Here is an 18,304-nt window from a genome sequence, read left to right as displayed (position 1 = left end):
TGGTACTCTATCCAGCTCTGATGAAGGTGATAGGGGGGAAAAAAACGCTTCCTATTCCCCATGACAGTTCAGCAGAGTCTTGTGTGTTTGTTTTCAATACTGTTTGTGATTTAGGTTTCTCAATAAAGGATTTTCTTGTCCGACTATTTTGGACTTGACCTCTTCCCCAGGGCTTGAAAGGGACATCTGTCAGCAAACACATCTGCCCCAGTTTTTCCCCCAGTGTCAAACCCTACTGCCACCAGTGGGACAGTAGTTCTCTGTCTGGTGGGACTTCCCTCCTCAGGGAGGGATGCCCCTGCCAGTTTTGCACTATTTCTACTCAATCCTCCCCTTGCTGCAGGCTCTTCCCTACAGCCACGGGCTGTACTGGGTGAGGATTACTCTTGCTGTCGTGATCTGGTCAGCACAGTTGTGTTTTTTTTAGCACTGCACCAATAAATTTGTGTTGTCCCTGGTGGCAGGTATAGTTGCTGTCCTCCACCGAATGGGTTGGTTCTGTGACACAGTGAGGGGTGTTGATTAAACCTGTGCTTTCTGGTAGACCTGGAGTTCTCAGCACCAATTCCCTGAGCTGACTAATCACGAGCAGTGACCTCCTTCCTCTGAGGGTAATTAGGTGGGAGAGGTTTGGAAAAATGGCGGTAAGAGACAGCAGTGGTCTAAAACTGGCCGGCATGCGTCCTCCTGCCCTTCACTTGGCAGCCGCTGTTGGTGTGCACCAAGCCCCAGCCGAGGGGACTGCCTCCCACAAGGGCAGAGCGTGGCTGCAGGATGTGTGCCCACGGCTCAGCCGTACCCGTTCAAAGAGCCAGTGCACTGCAGTAACTGTGGCTGTCGAGCACAGCTGCAGCGAGCCGAAGCAACCGAGGTTCAGGTGTGCGCTTGAGGGCTTGGAACAGATCTGTTCCCGAGCTCTCTGGATAGACAGCGTGTCTTACAATGGATGAAGCAGCTTGAACTGTCTTAGCTTGGCTGATGTGTATCTAGCACTAGCAGCTATCGGCTGAATCCCGCCTGGGGTGCGCAGGTCTGGCTGAAGAGAAAGTTGGGCTGTGAATTATAAAGGCTGTCTTCATCACTCAATGGCAGGAATAGCGCTGCAGTTCCTGTCATTGTCGTCATGCTCGAGATGTGTTTGGGTACTTACCGTGTTTAATTGCATGGCTGATTTACTTAATGTCCCTCCTGGGGTCACTCATAACACTTATTTTTAGGATTCGGGGAAGTTAGGGACAGTAGCAATCCATTGTGGGTCTCTCTCAAGGCAGAAGTTTTCCAGACGGTGATGGTCATAATAGACACGGCTTAGTCACAGAGTAACGTGGCTAAGCTGATGAAATTAGCACTGGCAAGTGAATGATCTCCACTGAAAATATACAACAGGTGTAGGCAGAGGCCACGAGTTCCCTGGGTTTGGATAACTTGGAGGATATGTGTATGGTTTATTAGGAAATCCTTGGCGGTGCCTATTTGCTTTCAACCCTGTAAAAATCAAGAATTTTCTGATCAAATACTCAGTATTTGGGTGTAGAACTGAGGTGGTCATGTGTCCTCCCTGGTATACAGCTATAAATTATCCCATTTCATGGCAGATTGGTTACGTACCTACAGAGCAGCTCCTTTGTACCTGGCTGGTATCTCCAGTGGGCCATCTAAGGTGCTTCTCAGTCGCTTTTAGGAAAGACAGTGTGCTGAAAGGCCTGTGGTAACAGTTGGCCTAATGCATCTTGCTCTGCTTGTTGTTTTTAAACAGATGGACCTCTCTGTGGAAAACCTTTATAGCTTCATGCAGGAGCGCCAGAAGAAGTATGCCAGGTATGCAGAGCAGATCCAGAAGGTCAATGAGATGTCTGCCATCCTCCGCCGTATACAGATGGGCATCGACCAGACGATCCCGCTGATGGAGCGGCTGAACAGCATGCTGCCGGAGAGCGAGAGGCTGGAGCCCTTCAGCATGAAACCCGACCGGGAGCTAAAGTCATAGCTGATCCAGCCGGCTCCCCTCCTCACCTTCCACGCTCCAGAGTTCAGCACAGATGCGCTTCCAACAGGCTGGCCTGGCAGATGTTTGAAGCAGGCAGCAGTGCTGCCTGACTCTCTGCCAGGGCACTGGAGGAAGAGCAGTGTCAGCTGCCAGAACTGCACAGCCAGGAATCCAGGAGCTCCCCAGTCCCGTCGTCTGGAGAAGATGATTTACCGTTCTTTCATCTCCCTCCTCTTGCCCTCCTGTCTCCTTTACCACTACCACCATCTGTGCCGAGACATTTGTTTCATTGCTGTGACTGGATTGGAGTTTACAGAGGAGGAGTTATTTTTCATCTGATTATTATTTTTTTTTAAAGAGAAAAATTCAAAGGGATATGGGTTGTGACAAACCCTCTAACATGGTTTTTGTGCCACTGGGGTTTAGGCGATTAGATGGCTGGCAGGTATTTCTGAGATCCCCTTGCCTTGGAAATATGTGTGTTTTATAGGTGAAAGTGTGGGAGCCAGGAACTGGCTTATTAAAATCTGCCTATTATCATAATTAACATGGTTTGCATGGCAGGGTTTTGGCATGTCCTCCTTGAGGCTCCTGTTTTTACGAGCTCCCTAATTTATGAGGCTGTAAAGGATACGTATGTCTGTTAATGTTAAGCAAGCCTTAGCATTCCTCTCCCCGTTGCCCTAACAATGTCCCCGTGTCCCAGCTGGTGCCATTTTGTGTCCCTTACCTTGCACAGTGATTCTGACAGGCACCGGCACCGACCTGCTCACTTTACATCCCGAAGCTGGACACGAGGTGTCTTTTTTGACTTTTGTTGGGACACTCCAGTTATCTTGGTGCTGTCTTTTCTGCCAGAGGGATGCAGTTGTTTCTTCACCTTCAGGTGTATGGAGTTGGAGGGAAGAGACATGAGGTCCTTTGGGTCTTTGCATTGGTTTAGCTGCCAGCATGCCAAGAGCTTGCCTGAGCACGGTGTTTAACGACTGAAACCACAGGGCCCTTTGGGACCGCGCTCAGCGAGCTGCTCCAAAGGCAACAGGACGTTCTTGCCTTCTCCCAGGTGGAGGGTCCTGCTGGAAGGCAGGCAGCGTGTCCACGCCACCAGGGTGCTGGGCTGGCCCGTAGGAGACGAGTTGGTTGCCAAGTCTGCCACTGGTCTGCTAGCTGCAGGCAATTTGCAGCACCTCTCCGAGCTTTGGTTTCTCCCTGTATAAAACAGGGGTGTATTTTACATGCTGCTGTAAAAATATTTACAGATCTAGAAATAGCGTTTAACAGCCTGTGTTGCCATTGCGTGGCAGCTCTTGTCTGCAGCAGAAAGAGCACGAAACCAGAAGTGAGGAGCCATTGGTTTGCTGGGTCAAAGGTAGGTTTGTGTGTGTCACGTTAGTCCCAGGATGCTGTTGCTGGTGAGGAGGCTGAAGTGTGCCCGTGAACCCCAAGGACTGTTGTATGTCAGGAGTGCAGTGCCAGCAGTGAGGACAGTCCTTTTTGAGACAGCGACAACCCATCTTCCAGGCCAGCACAAGGCTAAGTGACATGCCAAAGGTGACTTGCTTCGATACCTCTTAGTATTTAAGAGCACTTAATCAGCAAAAGATTGTCTCTGAGCATTGGGAATAAGAGTGCAGTACGTTTTTGACAGTATTAATTATTGCCTAGTGGCAGGAAGCAACGGGCCGTTCTCTTGTTGCATTCCCAAGGGCCGTGTGGCCTGCAGTGAATGTTTGTGATGCAGAGTGCAGCCAGGCTGGGTGCGTACCTGAACCATGGCAGCAGTTTGACCCCAGGGCCCACTGAGCACGGTCAGAAAGCAGAGTCACATAGAAATGAAGCCACTCAAAATGATGGCCTGGGAAGGGCCATCTGCTTCAGGGAGGGCGAGGAACTCGGCAGGAGATTTTCTAGAAAAGACAGCAGAGTGGGCATCGTTGTCTGCTGCTTCCACCGCAGAGTTGTTCCATAGCTGTATATACATAGGCATATGCTGTTGCACAGGATAGAACGACAGGTGTCTGTCCTTCCTCGTGTCCTGCAGTATTTTAACTTGTTTGTTAAAAGCTTACATGAGACTTAACAACCCATGAAAACTTGCCTGTCATGGCTGTGCCCGTGAGGGTCCTCATTGTCCATCATGGAATATGTCTCTGCCTCCCGCCGTCAGACACGCCAAAATATTCAGCAGCTTTAAATAGCGGCCGCAGGCGTTTTTGTCCTCTTCGTCCAGATGATGCTGTCTGGAAGTTTAGAATGTGCAACATTCATCTGTCTGCCAGACAGGATCATGGATATCCCACACCCTGGTGTGCTGGAAGCCTATACTGGTGGGAAGATCCCGATGCTGGATCTTGAGGCAGGGGCTAGGCTGCAGATGCTCTCTCCTGTAAAGCTTGTAGACATTTGGCCTTAGGCTATTAAGTATCAGATCAAAGCATCGCTTCTTGCAGTGCTAATGAGGGTAAGCGAGTAGTATTCCTGTCTGAAGGCTGCAGAGCGAGGGCTACAAATCCGTTCCTCCCTCGGTTGTGGTAAAACACCTAGGCACTGGGCTGATAACGGGCGAAAGTGCTTGTTCCTACAGACACGGGCCTTTGAGTTTGTGGATGTGCTGCTGGGCCTTTCTGAGCAGGAAGGGTAGGTTGTGAAAAACAGAATAGCTTAACTAGAAAGAAATCAGAGCCAAAACGCAAAGGCTGACCTTTTCCAAAGCACACAGGTCATCACCTTCATTCCACAGGTGATCATCTCTTGTCTTGGGTACTGTAAGGTAGTGCACCCTCTAACTGTTCTCAAACAATGGTTTACAGTTTTAAATAAAACATTGTCACTGGCTTCATTAACTGTAAGTCTGGCCCTCTCGCTTGAGGGAAAGACGTCTCCTGCCTCATCGTCCTGAGCTGCTGTTTGTTGCTTGGCTGCTCCTTGTTCGCTTTGCTCTGTACCCTGCTTTCAGCTTCGTCTCGGATGCAGGTGATGCTCAAGGTGAGACTGTTGCTTCACTCACTTTCACACTGTTTAGCAGGAGACTTGAGATGTGACTGGAATTACCTTTCTGCTAATGAATTTCCTTTTCCAAGGCAAACACTGTTGGAGAAGGCCTCAGGTATCTCTCCCAAATGTGCTAGCTGTTACTTCTACCACGAAGTTAGTGCTATGAACAGAAAATAATTATGTGTGCTCCACTGAAAACAAACATTTCTGCTCTTTTCTGCTTTCTGAGGTGGTGTGTGGTCTGGGGTATAGGCTAAGCTTCTTGATACGCAATCTCCTGAAAAGCTGGGGTCTCTGGGTCTGTGGTTCCCCACTGGCCTGAGCTGCTCTGCTTCACACCCTGACTTTGCTGTTGTGACCCCCTCTTTGTGCTGCCACTGGTGCTCGTTGTATCCTACACCACTCCGTGTACTACACGGGAAGAAGAGGTTTGCTTTGTTGTTTCCATTGTTTTTTGTAATTTAATGCATTGACAGGGTGCTAAAGTGCCAACCTCTGTAGGGCAATTTCTGTGAAGATCTGGTGAAGGGGACAGAAAAGAGATTTTGGCGTTTTTTTAAATATATGTATTTAAAACTAAATATATTTAAATATATTTAAATATTTAAAGTGTGTTTTCCCCTCCTCTAAGCTTTTACACAGAAAGAGTAGAAATACACGTTTTCACAGGCCCAATCATTGCATGAGCCAGCCCCTCTCTCTCGGTCTGCGTGCCAGTGGTTTCCAGAAGTACTGTTGTAATGTCCCTCCCATTCCTGAGCTGCCAGGGTGTATTTTGATTACCAGCCTTGTGGCTGAGCGTTCTTTGGTTTATGGGTGGTTATCCTGTTTGCAGACTTGCTCTACTTCAGCTCCCTACATGCCACGTGTTCCACAGCTCCAGCATTAAAACGTTTGGTACCGCTCTTTTCCAAGTGTGTTGTTTCTCCGATTGCCTTGCTTAATATCCATTTACAGTGCATCGCTTCTCGCTCTGAAGTCTATGGACACTACACATGCGAAAGGTCATTTCTTAGCTTTACTGCTTTGTACACAGGACCCACTTTGTGCCACGGAGATGGCCAGTTTCGGCTGCCCGGGACTGCCTCTGCCTTGGGACTGTAAGGAAACATATGTCCTGGAATGAAAATTAATTTTGGGGTTATTTTTGGTGCTTTCCCAATTCTGGTTGGCACTGATGTCCTGTTTAAATAAATGATGTGTGCAGCAATGCTTGTGACTTGCCAGCAGTGAGGTGAGACCGTAGTTCAGCTGGCTGCCTGCCTTCTATGTGCTGGTAGCATACTGAAGGTAAAGAGGAGGGTCTGGGATTGATGGACTCAGGACACTTGTGTAAGACTTGAAGCTTCCTTGTGCAAAGCACTTGTGGTGTGAGACACTGCCTGTTTTGTTAGGACACTTGCACCTTGTGTGCACCCAGCGGCTTTCCTAAGGTTCAGTGGGAACGCTGAACATGAGCAGCAAAGTATTTCCTATTCCTTTCCTCCCACACACACACTTATGTCCCTGTCAAAAAAGAGACTGTGTCCTGACAGATGCTTTACATCAGTTCTTTGCTGGATCGTAGAAGGAACTAGAGCTGGGCATCCTTGGGCAGGCTGGCTTTCAGGGTGGCCCCTGCCCTGCTGGCTGCTCATCGACTCCTGCCAATTCTGCACACCTCACTGAATGGGACAGATGCACTTTTGGGCAAAGTTCAGCCTCTTTTCAGCTGGTCTGTGGTACTTCTCTGGAGGCTGTTGGCTTGCTTTCAGCTGCCACCGTTCAGTTTTAACTGCTTGGCAGTGTGAGACTGCACGGGACAGCCAGATGCGCAGCGAGGTGACACAGGAGAACAGCTTTCACCCAGTGGTCCCCAAAGCCAGGGTAGGACTGAGGTTGTGATGGGTGTGCTCAGCACGCATGCAGCATTACAGAGCTAATCCTTCTAAGGCATGGGAGAGGAGCGTTCAAAGGACAGTCAGCTGCCTAAAATAACCCTTTTTGTCTTTTTAAAAGCTTTGTATTTTAACAGATGGAGAGTGAGCTTTGGCCTCGTAGGGAAGCTGTGAAGGTAGTGAAATATGATGACCTACTGTAACACAACCAGAAATAAACGAGGATGGCTGTAGGTTTTGTCAGAACGCTGGGTATGTGAACAGCTACTCCATGAAGAGAAGGGTTAGAGAGAACTTCCAAGCACAGCTTACAACTGTCCTTGCAAAAGGGCTTCTCTGCCCCAGTTTTGGCAAGCTGGTCATGGAGAGGCATTAACACCCCTGTAATCTGCGAAGTACCTTATGACGGCTGCGCAGTGCATGTTTCCTTCCATGGGAGGTGGCAGGAGCCTGCTGTAACGCCATGAGCATCTCCTGGAAACCTGGTGATCTTAGGGAAGTCCGGCTTCGAGAAGATCCCAAGATGGAGGCGTTTCCTGCAGGAAGCAGGTTGTTCTGGTAAACGTAGAAAATCAGTAAGTGAATGTACCTGTGGCAGAACACTTCTCTGCTGGCACTGGGAAAGCAGAGCAGTGATGGACTCTCACCTGCTGCCCAGGGGGTGCTGAACAAAGAGAGGGGCAAATTTGTGGGTGGTGGTGGTGGTGGTGGTGGTGGTGTTTGTTTCTTAGGTTTTTTTTAATGTGATCTGATGCCCCAGGCTGATTGTTGCCTGTACGATATGACACTTTGGCTTTGTATGGTGGTGGAGCTTGGTGAGGGTCCCTGTAAACAGCAGCTGAAAACCATATCCCAAAGCGAGCAATCCCTTCCAACAGGCCGAGGCTCTAGAAGTGTTTTACAGCCTTTTATATGCTAGGAAAGCAGCCCCTTCCCAGAGGGCTGGGTGTCGCAGAATGCTAGGAATAGCTCCCTTTTCTATTTATGGTGGCTCTCATTAATATTCTCAAAGTGCAGGTTTAGCTGAAGCTTCACTGCAGAAACACTTCAGTTTGCCTCAGAGCAACTGTTTGGGCCCGAGGGCCGAAACGTTCTCTGTAGGCATGGTTCAAAGGGAGAGCTGGTGCTAGGCTAAGCTAAATATTGTGAACACTGTCCTTCTACCTGAATCCCCAGTTGTGGTTTTGTGTGTATAATATAACAGTGGTATTGTATTATAATGTCTAAAAGTACTGGAATAGCTCTGCTTTTCTCAGAAACTTTTAAGAATAAATAGAGGTAGGCTAGGTGTTTAGTCTCAGGATATGGCTATCTAACTAAAAAGTCTAGGTAGGTGAGTTTGGCTGAATCTCAGTATTTTCAGATATAAAACGTGGCAGTGACAACCTTATTAGGGCTCCAGTGCTGTCCCTCGGAGAAGTGCCAGGCCACCGTTTTGGGTGTTCGGTATCACTGCTTTCTGGCAGAAATCGGTTTATAATTTGTGCTGTGAGTGAAAGCGTAATGAGCAGTTAGCTGATGAACATACAGTTAGTAGAACCAGCAGTTTGCATCATTACATGTTTCTTCTCTCTCTCTTACCCGCCCTCCCCCAGCCCTCTCAAAAATAGGGCTACCTGATCCCTGCTGGGGGGAGGTTTGCCCTGTTTTCAGTCCATTTCACTCGGGGAATGTAACTGATGGTTACATCAAGGGCCTAGTGACCTCCCCTGTAATGGCAGTCAGTGAAATGAAAATTAAACGTTGATGACATGCACGAGAAACATTTCAGTTGTCTCTTCAGTTTTGACTGGAGATGGAGTTAGACTCTCTTCTCGCAGAGCTGTCTGCTGGTGTGGCAAGAGTGGAGGGACAGGGGGAACAAGAGCAGAGCAAGCCCTGTGAAGAAGGCAAAAGGAGGAGGGGTGAAAACTAAAGTGCAGGCTTCAAAAAACAAAACTTGGGGGAACAAACAGAGCTAGTCTGACCTACTGGCTCACAGAAGCAGACTTTGGAGTAGGGTGAGGGAAGCTAGGGCAGGTACATCTTAGAAGATTGTCGAGTCAACCCGTTTTGTAGGCTAACAAACAGGTGTAGGCAGGTGGGGGTGGGTCTCCTCCCAGATAACTAGTGACAGAGGAAGAGGAAACGGCCTCAAGTTATGCCAGGGGAGGTTGAGATTGGATATTAGGAAACATTTCTTCACTGAAAGGGTGCTGAAACATTGGAACAGGCTGCCCAAGGAGGTGGTGGAATCACCATCCCTGGGGGTGTTTATAATTAGCTGTGGCGCTTAGCAACATGGTTTTGTGATGGACTTGGCTGTCCTGGGTTAATGGTTGGACTTGATCTCCAAGGTCTTTTCCAATTTAAACAATTCCATGATTCTAAGGTGATGCCGTTTAGGTCTAGTATTGTGCATGGTTCTTGCTTTACCGTGCAATGGATGCCAGCTGTCTGTAACCGCTGGTATGTTTTATTTGTACAAAGTAAGCACAGAAGCTCATGCAGGTGGTTGTTACTTGTGCTCTGGCTGATGGCATGATGTCTTCTAGAGAGTATTCTGCATTTCCCTTTCTGGGATTATGCTTTGAAATTCTCTTCAAAAAAAAAACCCCAAACCCAAAGTTTTGTTACTGCACCTGAGTTTGAAGGTGCTGTTACACAAACTCGTAGACTTTACCATCTTAAGGATATAACCACAGCAGCCATATTCCACCACAGGATTACATTTTAATATATGCTACATTTGTATAAGCTACTTTCTGAAGGAGCAATGAGGGGCATACCCCTCCCTCAGCAATCAGAAGTTGCTCTGAATGCTTCAGGACTGGCAGAATCAGTCAAAGCAAGTATTTAAACAAGTAATTAAATTATTCTTCAAACAAGAAATATGGGAGGCAAGAAAAAAGCCATGGGGTTCATTCTAGGTAACTTACTCGATTTGAAATACTTGCTTCAGGAAGACTGGCACAGCTGCCTGGGGAACAGTTTACTCACAGCAGTGTCAGTTGCTGTAAGATGTTAATGCAGAGGAGTGCCACTGTTGGGGTTCGAGGGAGCAGAAGAGGGGGGGTAAACAGGAACAGGTAAGAGGCCTAAGCTGTTACCAGTGCTGTAAAATCACTGCTGTTTGCCACAAGCAGTCTGTGTTACCCGTTAAGAGGCACGCAGGCACGGGGAAGGGTGTGTACCCTGAGGACAAGCTCCCTGCTAGGCCTGGCTGCTCAGGAGCAGGTCACGCACACTCCACAGCCAGAGGCACACAGGCTTCTTCCCAGCCGTTCTATATAAACAGGTACCATTTCTGATTTTATTTCATCATAACATACAGGTAATGCTCATGACACAACAAGATGAGAAACTCACTCTCTGAACCACTTAAACAGCTTGCCATACACCAAAGAACATTATATTCATACTGAACATATACACGTTTCCCCCCCTCGCATCCTCCACTTCCCAAACTTCTACAAACCATTTCCAGCATTGTTCAGGTACAGGACACTAGTTCGGATAGGAGACAGGGCACCACCCTGCGCAGGACATGGCTTTAAGGCTACAGGAACCCGTCCCCTAACAGTACCGAGCCTCCAGCTTTGATTCATTCAGTGACTGTAGCGTATTGGAAATCACGAGGAGCCAGACGACCAGATTTCAGTTCCTCAGAAGGCGATTAACCGAACGAAACCCAAACATACATATTGGTACGTATAGAGAGAAGGGGAGAACACACGTGTGAAGGAGCACAAAAGACAGGTAGATTGTTTTTGCCTCTCAGGATTGATTTGTGTTAACTGATAATTCAAATCAAAGACACGAGCTTTTACTGAAATCTGGCTGAGAGGAGCACTGCTAAACTGTGTACATAGGCGTTTATACACACACACAGAGTATGTATATATCATGAAAACAGTTGTAATGTCATTGCTTTCACTTGATATGTAAACAGAGACAAGCGGCAGTATGTTCTAACGAATAGCCAAGACCTGACATGCTTTCCCTTGCCCGGACCACCCCTTCTTCTAGTGTCTCACGCACACGGCACAAACACAGACTCCGGGTTCAGTTTCTCCTGGTGCTGCCCCTCTGTGCCTTTTGCACTTTTTAGGATCAAGTTAATGAATGCTGTAGCTTTCAGTGCTCTTTTCCAACAGTCCGCTGTAGGATATTAAAAGTTATATCCTAGCCACAAAACAAACAATGACAAAATCATCTCCACTTTTCAGTATAGTAAAACCTGAGATTTGAGTCAAAAACTAGCTAAACTTACAGTAAAAAAACAAAACATAACTCAAGCTGCTGACTTGAATTAGGGCTTCAGTTTGCCACTAACAAATTTTTTTTAAAGCTGTTGGCCAGGAGTAAGTATTTGTTACATGCGATTTACAATTTTCAGCTGCCTGCACTGAAAGGGGACAAAATAATATAGTTCCCCCGATACACATGTTCTGAGGGGTGCTGGAAAGACTTAAGATAACATGTGTGCGACTCCCGCTGGAGCAGGAAGGGTGAGTGAAGCTTTATGCTGTGCCTCTGGCACCATCTCTTGCAGCAATGTGTGCACATAAAACAATCTGAGCAGCGCAGCCAAGGTACCACAGGGATGGCAGGCTGGAGGGGAAGCAGCTGGGTCACTGTCAAAAACACCACAAGAAGGGCTGTGCCTCATCTCTCATGAAACAACCTTGCTGGCAGCCGGGAAGCGACACCTCCTCGAGCTGGCGTGTTCCCCAGGGTGGTGAGGGTGAAAACACGGTAGTGGCCAGCAGCAGCACGGCTAGAAGCGCCTGGAGCCAAGTCATGCATCAGTGTGCTGGGAAGCCAAGACCCTACACTGGGACAGAGGACAAAGACCAGGATCAGCTTCCTTTGGAGCCACAAGCGCAGGAGGTGAGCAGGCTTCCCATTAAAGCTGTCTTTTCTCAAATCCCCTTTCTTTCACACCACACCATGAGATGGGATGCTGGTGGTCCCCTCCTGTTTTCCTTGGGCGGCCAGCCAGACTACTTTTTCTCAGATTAAGTCAGAAAAACTAAGGAAAAGCTTCTCTTTCCAAGTCCCCATCTATGTTGGGATGGAAAAAAACCAACCGGTTGAATTGCCCCCCACCACACGTGACTGGAACCATATATGAAGAATATATGAAGAATATGGTACTGCTTGGTTAGGGAAAAAAGGCCATCCTGACATATTTTTAGCTTTAAAAACAAAACCAAAAAGCCTTCAACAGCCATCTATTGAACTGTCAATTGGCAAGAGAAGGATGTTGTGGTACTGTACTAGCCGCTTCTCTTGCCCATCACCCTAAGTGTTAACCGCTCCATGATAGCCTAGAAGCCAAAGCCACTGCCCCTCTCCCAGAAGCCAGCTTAATATCAAAAATACAAATACTGCTTATTTTATGTTTCAGAAGACTGAAGGAAACAGTTCTAAGTATGGTTCATTTGTCTTTTTCAAGAACTGCTGCTGAGCCAACTGAAACACTTGTGCGTAGACAGCTTTAAAAAAAAAATTAAAAAATCAAATGTGGCCAGTCATTACTTGTTCACATTGCTTACGAACTGACTACCGACATCTGGCAGCCATAAAGCCCTAGTTTACTTTTTATATTTTTGAGGTACTGGGTTTTTGTTTTTTTTTTTCTCTGAAGCAGCTCTCTAGCAAATCACCTAAAGCCTATCCATTAGAACAATAGTTACACCAGTATTTACATTTGTCTGAACTGTGTGTTCAGACCAGCCTTGCTGTAACCAGTCCCTACATCCTTTGGAATCGCTCCCGGTCTCCTCTCTTACAGGCAAAAGGTCTCTCCCTCCAGAGGTTGGCTCAGTGTCAGGGCTAAGGTGCACTGGTGAAGATGTGGGGCATAAGGAGGGGAGAACAAAACTAGCTTTGATGGTAGGGGCATGTTTCAGTGGAACCAGAGAAAGGGTTTGATAGCAAGAGAGCTCCTTCCTTTTTAAAAACCACTGAAAGGTTCTGCCATCCACTGCATGTAATTGCTTCCTCTGTCAGGGAAAGATCTTTGAAATGTTCTGCCCTTCTCCAGGGAAGGGAAGGAGAATAACCCAGCGGCACACTTGGTCTCCTTGGGCAGATGCTCACTTGCCATTCCTTTGCCATACTAATCTAGTCTCTGCGTTCACACTGAAGCCTCACATTTCTCCCCTCCCCCACCCGCACCTTTTTGCACAAAGTTTGTTCTTTTCAGATTTACAGGGACCTCTCAAGCGCTGGGGGAGTGGTCTGGAGCAGGAAGCGACTCTGATACGGTCACGCAAGCCTCTGCCCCTCAAGATACTTCAATGATTTCCATGCTGCCTGAAAAGCTCGACTGACTGCCCACTTTGCCCAGTTCTTCTCTGGATCTGTTGTCTGACATGATGCTCTCCCCAAACTCCATCTGGCAGCTTCTGCGCTTAAACTGCTTTTCAAAAGAGCTTTCCTCGTGCCAGCTTCGCCTGGAGTCACCTCGATCCCCCTGCTTTGCCCTCCTGCGCACAGCACAGGCTTGGTCGCAGCCCGTGGGCAGCTGACTGCAGCTGTAGGCAGAGTAAGCCGTGCTGTTCCCATAGATGGCGGAGGCAGAGTAGAAATGCGAGGACTCGGCTGCAAAATACCAGCTGTTGGTAAGGGACGTAGCCGATGTCTGAGGAGCCAAGATGTCTGAGTGCCAGCCTTTGAGGCCCAGCCCAGCAGCAGACTTTGCCAAATGCTGCTGGCTGGTGGAGAGACCGAACAAGAAGTTCGTGCGGTAGTTGTCTTCCATGCTCCCGCTCCGGTGAAGGGGATACAGAAGCGACCGCTGCGTGGTGGCGCTGCCACTGGCTCTCCCCAGGTGTTGCCATTTGCTCTGGCTGTCCAGCTGCCAGGGGTTCTGGGGTTTCTTGGGAGGGTTTGCTTCCTCTTTGTCAGGGCTGGTTTCTGGGGTCTGCTCCGAGACCTCCTGGACAGGGGAGAACTGACACAACTTGCTGCTGCCCTCTAAAGCAGCCGTGTGTTTGTAGTATTCCAGGGTGTCTTCAGAGGAGGCAAAGCCCTGAACCGATGCCGTCACACAGTTGCTACTTGCCGAGTAGGATACGGATTTAATGTCCAAAGAAAAGGAGCGCTTCAGGCGGTTGCTGTCTTCCACCTTATCTAGGGAGACGTGCAGTCCGTTCAGGCCCTGTACCAGCGGGCCGTCTTCCAGAGGGGACAAGTGCCCGCACGATGTGCTGCCGCAGTCCACCGGCTTCTGTTCCACGATCTCGGAGGTAGCGGTAATGCAGAGCTGGTTAGCGGAGAGGCTGCTCTGCCCACCTTCTGGGACCAGCATGTGCTCGCTGCTTTTTTCCAGATGCAGAAGTTTCAGCTTACTAATATGTCCAGGCTGACCGCTCTGGTTCTTGATCTTTTTCTCAAAGTCCAAAAGCTGGCCCAGGAAGTTGAAGTTGGGAGAAATGGTTGGCCTTTTTTCTTTCACAAATCTGGAAAGGGGACAAACAAACCGAGAATGAATTGTCTGCTGCTCAGACCTGAGATAACCCTAGAGTGATAGCTGTGAGTGTTAACAGCCTGTTCTTAACTTACTGGGATGCTTGGACTGAGGTTCAATCAAGCACAAGTAACTTGAGGATGGAGTTTAAAAAAGCCAGATTTTAAGCAAGATAATGCTGGATACTCACCATCCTCTCTATGGCTTACTTAAAGGTGGCTTAAAAAAGGAGAAAAGTAAGCTTTTTTTTTTTTTTAAACTGCTTTTTAAATGTCAACAACAAGGTTTGAGTGAATCATTTCCCTTATTTTACTTCACCTGTGGGACCTCTGCTACCTTGTTTTGTAACCAGAGTCAAGAGCTCCTCCAGTTCTGCAAGAACAGCGTCTGAGCTGTAGCCAAGAGCCCTTGGTCTCTCCTGCGCTGCAGAAAGCGGATCACCATCCCTCAGCTTTCCAAGGGATGAAATCCCATGTTCTGTTCACCACTCTCACGCTGCTGTTACTGCAGTAGGCACTTCCTACCCTGTTTATCTTTGTCAGGCAAGACAAAGAGCTCTGATAGATGCTGACCTTATACAGCAAGCACAGCGTTAAAACAAAAACGTTCCTTCTACCCTTGTAGGCGTTCAGCAGTAAAGGGCAAAAGTATTACCAAGTCACTGGAAGAGTTAATCTGGTTTTGAGTCCTGTAGGAAGCAGCCTGACCCGTGTACGCGTGCCAATCTAAGCATGCACTTACACACTCTGCTGAATATGAAGAAGTGCAATACTTAAAATGTTTTCCTGAACCAGGACTCTGAATGTATGAAAGACTTATGTATTAGAAGTCATGTCATACACTTCAAAGTTAAACACAAAAGCGTACTTCCTCCCTCTCTGATTTGCAGTATAGCTGAGTAAGTACTCCCTGCTTTTTACAGCTCCCAAAGTCCTTCCTCCTCCTGTTTTGTTTTTTAAAAAAACCCACATTCCTGGAACTATGATGAACCAGCTGACAAGGGAATTAACAAGGGAAGAAACCTTGAAGAGCTAAATCTAGTACAAACACACATATGATGTGTCACTGTGAAAATTTAATATCATTAAAAATAAAATCTCTCTGGAGAGGTGTACAGACGACTAGTGTGCAGTCATTAAAAACAGCATGAAAAACATTCAGAGGAGTGCTTGTGTGTATGTGTACACACAAGCACAAATGCAGGCAAGCACATGAAAAATAGCAAACAAAACTTGCCTTTTTTTTTTTTTTTTTTAAACTACTTTAAAAAAAAGTTGCCAAACAACAGCAGGAATGGTCAAGCTGACGTGACGACCTGGAATATCGGGTTGTACAACCTGGTGGTGGAAGCTTCCACCATGAAGTATAATTCTGTCAAATAGAGAAAACTAGTAACTCTCCTCAGGAGAGATTCTTTAGCTTCAGCATTTAATTTGGGGGCTTTTATGCCAGTGTAAGTAACTTGCTCACAAGAATTCATACAGCCTCAGGTTGTTTTCTTCCAGGCAAAGCTAGATGTACTTGTTATTGGGCGAGTTATCTAAAGCAGGATGCTTTCTGGTGAACATTGCCATTTCAGCTCTGTGTTCCAGCACTGTCTCCAAAACTGTTTCTTACGCTTTTTCCTCATCTCACCATAAAATAGTGGGTAGTCCTAGATTTAAAACTAGCTTTTTAAAATTTGAAAAAGGTACAAGGCTCCCCTGACAAGTTTTAAGGCTTTGCAAACTTTTCCGTTTCAAAATGCACACTCTTTTTCCAATTGGAAAACATGCATAACATTTAATTTTGATGTTTATTTCTCTTGCATAGTCCATTAGAAAAAAAGACTAGAAATGTTTATTTCCTCAGATCTTTCCCTTCAAGTAACAGTGTCACCTTTTAAATTTTGTAATAGTGTCAAACAAACATTTTATCTAATGGCTTTCTTTAACTCAGAGAAAAGTATTTTTCTTTCAAGCTTTGCCAGCAAGAGCTCCCAAACCAGTGAGTGAGATGTGCTGCAGATGGTTCTCACTAAGCCATATCAATGGAAATATAGCAAAATACAATCTAAATTTCACAGTAGTTGTCAGTATCTACAGTGCAACAAGAAAAAGGCCTAAGATAAGTAATCCTTCGCACTCAATTCACACTTCTGGTTAAGAAACAAACTAGAATTAATGCAGAGATTTCATGGAGGAATTCAGAAGCAGCACTTCAGAAGTACCCTGACGCATGTGCATTTTAGAAGTGTTTAGTACTGTACAGCTCTAACCTCCAGACCACTACAGCCTGAGACCAGACAGGTTTTTCAGTGACTCAAGCTCATAACCTTGCACAGAATCCATCCACATCCACTAATTCATCTATATTATCTATACCTGTATAACTGAGCTCTCAGCTACGCCTCTTAACCAACCCTTTTTCACCATGATGTTGAAACTAGCGCACACGACCAAACTGTCAACAGGCTCTAGTAAGAAACTGTGGAAAAATTCTAAAGGCAGTGGGAGGTGATTGTAGTTCAGGCACCCTTACATGCACTTTTTTTTCCACAGCATATGTAATTATGGTCATCATCTTAAAAAAAAATGCCCCACAAGGGAACATCAAATGTGCACCTTTCTGTCCTCATCAGTGTTTTAGAGATGGTGGTAGCAAACACACTAGTGAGTTTGAAGGTGCTTCTCTCCACCCGCTCCAGCACAACTGTTCAGATTGCTGCTGCACAGCATGTTACAGCGAGGCCTCAGCTGTGCCAATTAGCCTATAAAGCCCATCAAAAAGAAACCCATCATTTTCTGTACAACACAACAAAGCAGTTTGTTAAATAAAATACAGGAGTCGTGGTAAACTACAACCAAGCCACCTGGAATGCAGTGAAGCATTCACAATCCAAGTATAGGAAAAAAAAAAAAGGGATCTGAAAGGTTAAAAAGGGGATGGGGATGGGGGGGTGGGGGGAAAGGGGTCTCCAGAAAAAATCCCTAATTTGATGAGCTGATACTTCAGCATGCTTTCTCCCAAAGTTTTTGGTTGACTTTAATGGCAACAAAGAAGCTTTCTTAATTCCTAGACATTTCACCTGCAGGCAATTCTTTGAGAGCATTACCAAATACCAAACTGCAGTCAGCAGATCCAGCCTAGCATTTGTCATAAGCGTGATTATAAATATCCTCAGTTCTCTTTCTTTAACCCTATACATTCCATTCTCTCTCTGACTTACAAGATATTGTTATATGCATGCTAGAGCTGTGTGTATGTATGTATGTACATACACAACATTTAATAAGCAGTTTAAATTCCATGCATTTGCCTACTTGGAGCAAAGACCAACATCAGCATTTTGCAGGTGGGCAATTAATACTAGCTCTGTGATGTCTACACAACACCATTAATTTGTTTATGGAGGAAGCCTACATCTAAAACTAGAGCGTGCAGAGGCCAATGAGCTACCAGATAAAATAACATGTCCGCTTCTACCTTTGGTCATATAACCTTTAATCATTCACCTTAAAAACAAGCCAACAGGCACAAGGATTAGGATGAAGGAAAATTTTCTCCTTACCTGTAAGCTTCATCTAAGGACATATCCATTCTCTTCATGATATATGCGATAGCGATTGTGGCAGAGCGAGATATTCCAGCTAAACAGTGCACTAACACACGGCCATTTGATGCTTTTGCTTTTTCTACATAGCGAAGAAATTGGCAAGTGTCAAACTCAGCAGCATTATACCATGATGAAAAGTTTGCAAAGAAAGCAATGTTATTTAAAATTGTTCAAAATTTCCAAATTAACTGCTAATTGCAAATCTCATGGAAGCTTTAAACAAAAATCACTTATTTTCTCCAGCACTGTATAGCACTGAGTATAGAAAAAGCATGCAACTACACAGGAAACACCACTGCAGTTACAGCATACCGCATTTTAATGTGCACATAAACAACCCTATTTAGATGTCTGGGAAAGGTGATTGTTTCTAATTTTATATGCAAGTAAAA

General features: G+C 46.3%; 3 protein-coding genes across 15 annotated transcripts in view; 1 reads left to right on the top strand and 2 right to left on the bottom strand.

Moving 5' to 3' along the window:
- BORCS5 (BLOC-1 related complex subunit 5) overlaps positions 1-5,890 on the top strand; it is a 77,739-nt gene extending 71,849 nt beyond the window's left edge. For both annotated transcript variants that reach the window (XM_080392459.1, XM_080392460.1), the window contains exon 4: positions 1,757-5,890. In XM_080392459.1, coding sequence (XP_080248585.1) covers positions 1,757-1,987 — 231 coding nt within the window. In that variant the 3' untranslated portion in view covers positions 1,988-5,890. The remainder of the gene's footprint in view (positions 1-1,756) is intronic.
- MANSC1 (MANSC domain containing 1) overlaps positions 1-18,304 on the bottom strand; it is a 342,189-nt gene that overhangs the window by 97,538 nt on the left and 226,347 nt on the right. The gene's annotated exons all lie outside the window — the stretch shown is intronic.
- The window catches only part of DUSP16 (dual specificity phosphatase 16), an 87,463-nt gene continuing 79,280 nt past the window's right edge, over positions 10,122-18,304 (bottom strand). For all 12 annotated transcript variants that reach the window (XM_080392412.1, XM_080392418.1, XM_080392414.1 and 9 more), the window contains 2 exons: positions 17,868-17,991; positions 10,122-14,309 (listed from right to left, as the gene is read on the bottom strand). In XM_080392412.1, coding sequence (XP_080248538.1) covers positions 13,133-14,309; positions 17,868-17,991 — 1,301 coding nt within the window. In that variant the 3' untranslated portion in view covers positions 10,122-13,132. The remainder of the gene's footprint in view (positions 14,310-17,867; positions 17,992-18,304) is intronic.

The sequence above is a fragment of the Falco punctatus genome, assembly GCF_963210335.1.
Source record: "Falco punctatus genome assembly, chromosome: 6".
In the NCBI taxonomy this organism is placed as follows: Eukaryota; Metazoa; Chordata; class Aves; order Falconiformes; family Falconidae; genus Falco; species Falco punctatus.
This window is presented reverse-complemented; position numbering and strand designations above follow the sequence as displayed.